Source organism: Cynoglossus semilaevis, unplaced genomic scaffold, assembly GCF_000523025.1.
Source record: "Cynoglossus semilaevis isolate Cse_v1.0 unplaced genomic scaffold, Cse_v1.0 scaffold992, whole genome shotgun sequence".
Taxonomy (NCBI): Eukaryota; Metazoa; Chordata; class Actinopteri; order Pleuronectiformes; family Cynoglossidae; genus Cynoglossus; species Cynoglossus semilaevis.
In genome coordinates, this window is record NW_007585124.1 from 35,601 (window position 1) to 37,959 (window position 2,359).

Here is a 2,359-nt window from a genome sequence, read left to right on the forward strand (position 1 = left end):
GGAAGCGCGGAAGGCGAGGCCAGGCGCCCCGCCGCCCCGTCCCTCCCCCGGCCGCCTGCACCACCGGTGCTGGTCCTCTGACCCGGTTCTGGTCTCTCAGTTACAAAGGTCTGGTGGCTGAAGCGCTGCGTCAGCTGGTGGGGGAGGAGAACTACAAACAGGACCAGGTTCTGGCTCCAGGATATTACACAGGTACTGTTCTCTGCACGACTCGTGAGTTCACAGTACCGATGAGGAGCGCCCCCGGTGGTACACTGCAGTCCTGATGATGTCACCCTCTCACCTTCAGACTTCCTGCTCTGGCTGGACACTTCTAATCGGGTTCTTCCCATCAGGCCCAGTTCCGGGGACGTCGTTCCTTCTCCGGCACCGGCCGACGGAACCGTGGCTGCGTTGACCTCAGAGTTCCGGCACTTCTCCCCGTTTGCAGAGGATGAACCCAGACGGCCCTGTCCTGTCGCTGAGACCGTGGGGGGGGCCATAGAACCCCTCCCCTTTTTGCCTCATCACATTTGTAGCTCAACAGTACCGTCTGGATCGTCTCGGCCCGGTGCCAACGGCGCTCACCTGGATTACGGTCAGTACTACATCCCGGCCACGCAGTTCTACCCGGGTTTGGCCAAAGAGCACTCGCTGGAGAGTCAAGACAGCTCCACCCTCAGCAGCCCCCCCTCTGAAGGCCTTGCCCCACCGCCATCTTCGGGAACCGGGCCCGCCGCGGCACCAGACTCTCTGTTCCAGTTTTCCATCGGGAAAATCTTGGGGGACGAAGGACATTCAGGGGCACAAGAGGTGGGGGGCTCGGACTGCGCTCTCGCAGGATTTTACGAAACAGTGGCTTGTCCTGAAGGGTCGAGCGTTGACAGAGGTACCGAGTCACCGAAGGCCCAACCCCCGGAACCGCCAGAGCCTGATCCGGTGCCATTGGACCAAAGAGCAGTCAGGAAGTAAGTCACAGTCAGGTGGTCACACGGTGATGTCACAGGTCACCGGTCTGAAACCTTCATGTCTCGCCAGGGTCGTTGTGTCCGTCAACGACAAGTGGCACTACTGCCACAACTCAGACGTACTGGTCGGGTCCCGAGCAATGAGAGATCGACACCTGAGGCTGCTGGGATACATCGTCCTCCAGGTGAGAGTGTAAGGCTTCAGAGCAGCGCAACTGTTTGATGCTAGGCTAACAGGCTAATGTGTTGTTTTATATGAAGCTAACACGCTAACCCAGCGGCACCACAGACCTTGACCCTTTAGCCTGGTACCAAATGAGTTAGGGCCTCGTTCCAGCACTGGGGGATCAACCCACGTGTTGAACCACGTCCTGATGCTAAGCCACCAGGTAACAGATGTCTTCTCTTTAGCTTCCATATCAGGACCTGGAGAAACTTAACGGCATCGAGGAAGTCAAGTCCTATCTGCAGGAAAAGCTCATGGAGGTGACCATGCTGCGGTGACACCAGGCGTCCAGCAGGGGGCCAGGTCAAGACTGATGGTTTATTTTGTTTGGTCAGGGTGGGTGTGGGATTACTGTGCATGTGTTGACTGTGGTAGAGGATGCTGGGAAGTGTGATGTTACTCTGGTGATAGTTGCCAAAGGCCAGGGGTCAAAAGTCAAATTATTTATTTGTGTTTGGAAAAAAATCTGTTTATTAAACGAATCTTTAAAAATAGTAAGTGTTAAAAGTATGAAATTAAAGTCAGAACAGACCAAATCAAGTTTGGTGCTTGTTAATAAATATCTCTCACCCCCCCCCGTCCCCCCCGTGCCCCTCCCCTCACCACCCACCTCGATCTGGGCTCTGACCCACACTAACACTCAAGTGACATCACTCAGACTCTGCCCGTTCTAGGTGAGAAAAGTGCATTTATTTGTCAATCGTTACTGTGGGGCTGATTGTAGGCGCAATTATGGCTCCACCTACAGTGGTGACTAATGACAATGGCTCCTCCCCCTCTGCCCGCCCACCGATGCCCACAGCCCACCGCTAACCTTCTCATAAAAACACACTCATAAAAAAGTAACAGATTTCTCCTCTGCCCTGTGACATCACTGCCTCCTCATTGGTTCTGGCTGGTTGATTGAAACACGGAGGCTGAGCCTGCGACGAAGGCAGAGGGGCGGAGCTAGTCGGAGTCGGACTCGCTTGATTCTTCTGATGACGTCTGATCTTCGTCTTCATTCTGCGAAAAAAACAACCAACCCTGATGAGTGGGTGTGGTCGGGGCTGAGATTCATCAAAAACATTTTCTAACAAACCTCGTCGTCTTCGCTGTCGGTAGATGCCGACGTCTCGTCGTCGTCGTCGTCAGAGTTGGACGAGTCGCTCTTTTCGTCTTCGTCTGTGTCCATCATGTCCTGCTG

At 54.7% G+C, this 2,359-nt stretch overlaps 2 protein-coding genes across 4 annotated transcripts in view; one reads left to right on the plus strand and one right to left on the minus strand.

The window, feature by feature from the left end:
- Window positions 1-2,359, plus strand: part of fastk (Fas-activated serine/threonine kinase) — a 17,414-nt gene that overhangs the window by 10,075 nt on the left and 4,980 nt on the right. The window contains 2 exon segments of the mRNA XM_025053765.1: window positions 101-192; window positions 290-851. Coding sequence (XP_024909533.1) covers window positions 101-192; window positions 290-851 — 654 coding nt within the window.
- ubtfl (upstream binding transcription factor, like) overlaps window positions 1,838-2,359 on the minus strand; it is an 11,966-nt gene continuing 11,444 nt past the window's right edge. For 2 of the 3 annotated variants that reach the window (XM_017030874.2, XM_008337426.3), the window contains exons 19-20: window positions 2,255-2,356; window positions 1,838-2,178 (exon numbers count right to left, since the gene is read on the minus strand). In XM_017030874.2, the coding sequence (XP_016886363.1) occupies window positions 2,122-2,178; window positions 2,255-2,356 (159 nt within the window). In that variant the 3' untranslated portion in view covers window positions 1,838-2,121. The remainder of the gene's footprint in view (window positions 2,179-2,254; window positions 2,357-2,359) is intronic. The other variant, XM_008337429.3, reaches the window with a different exon arrangement.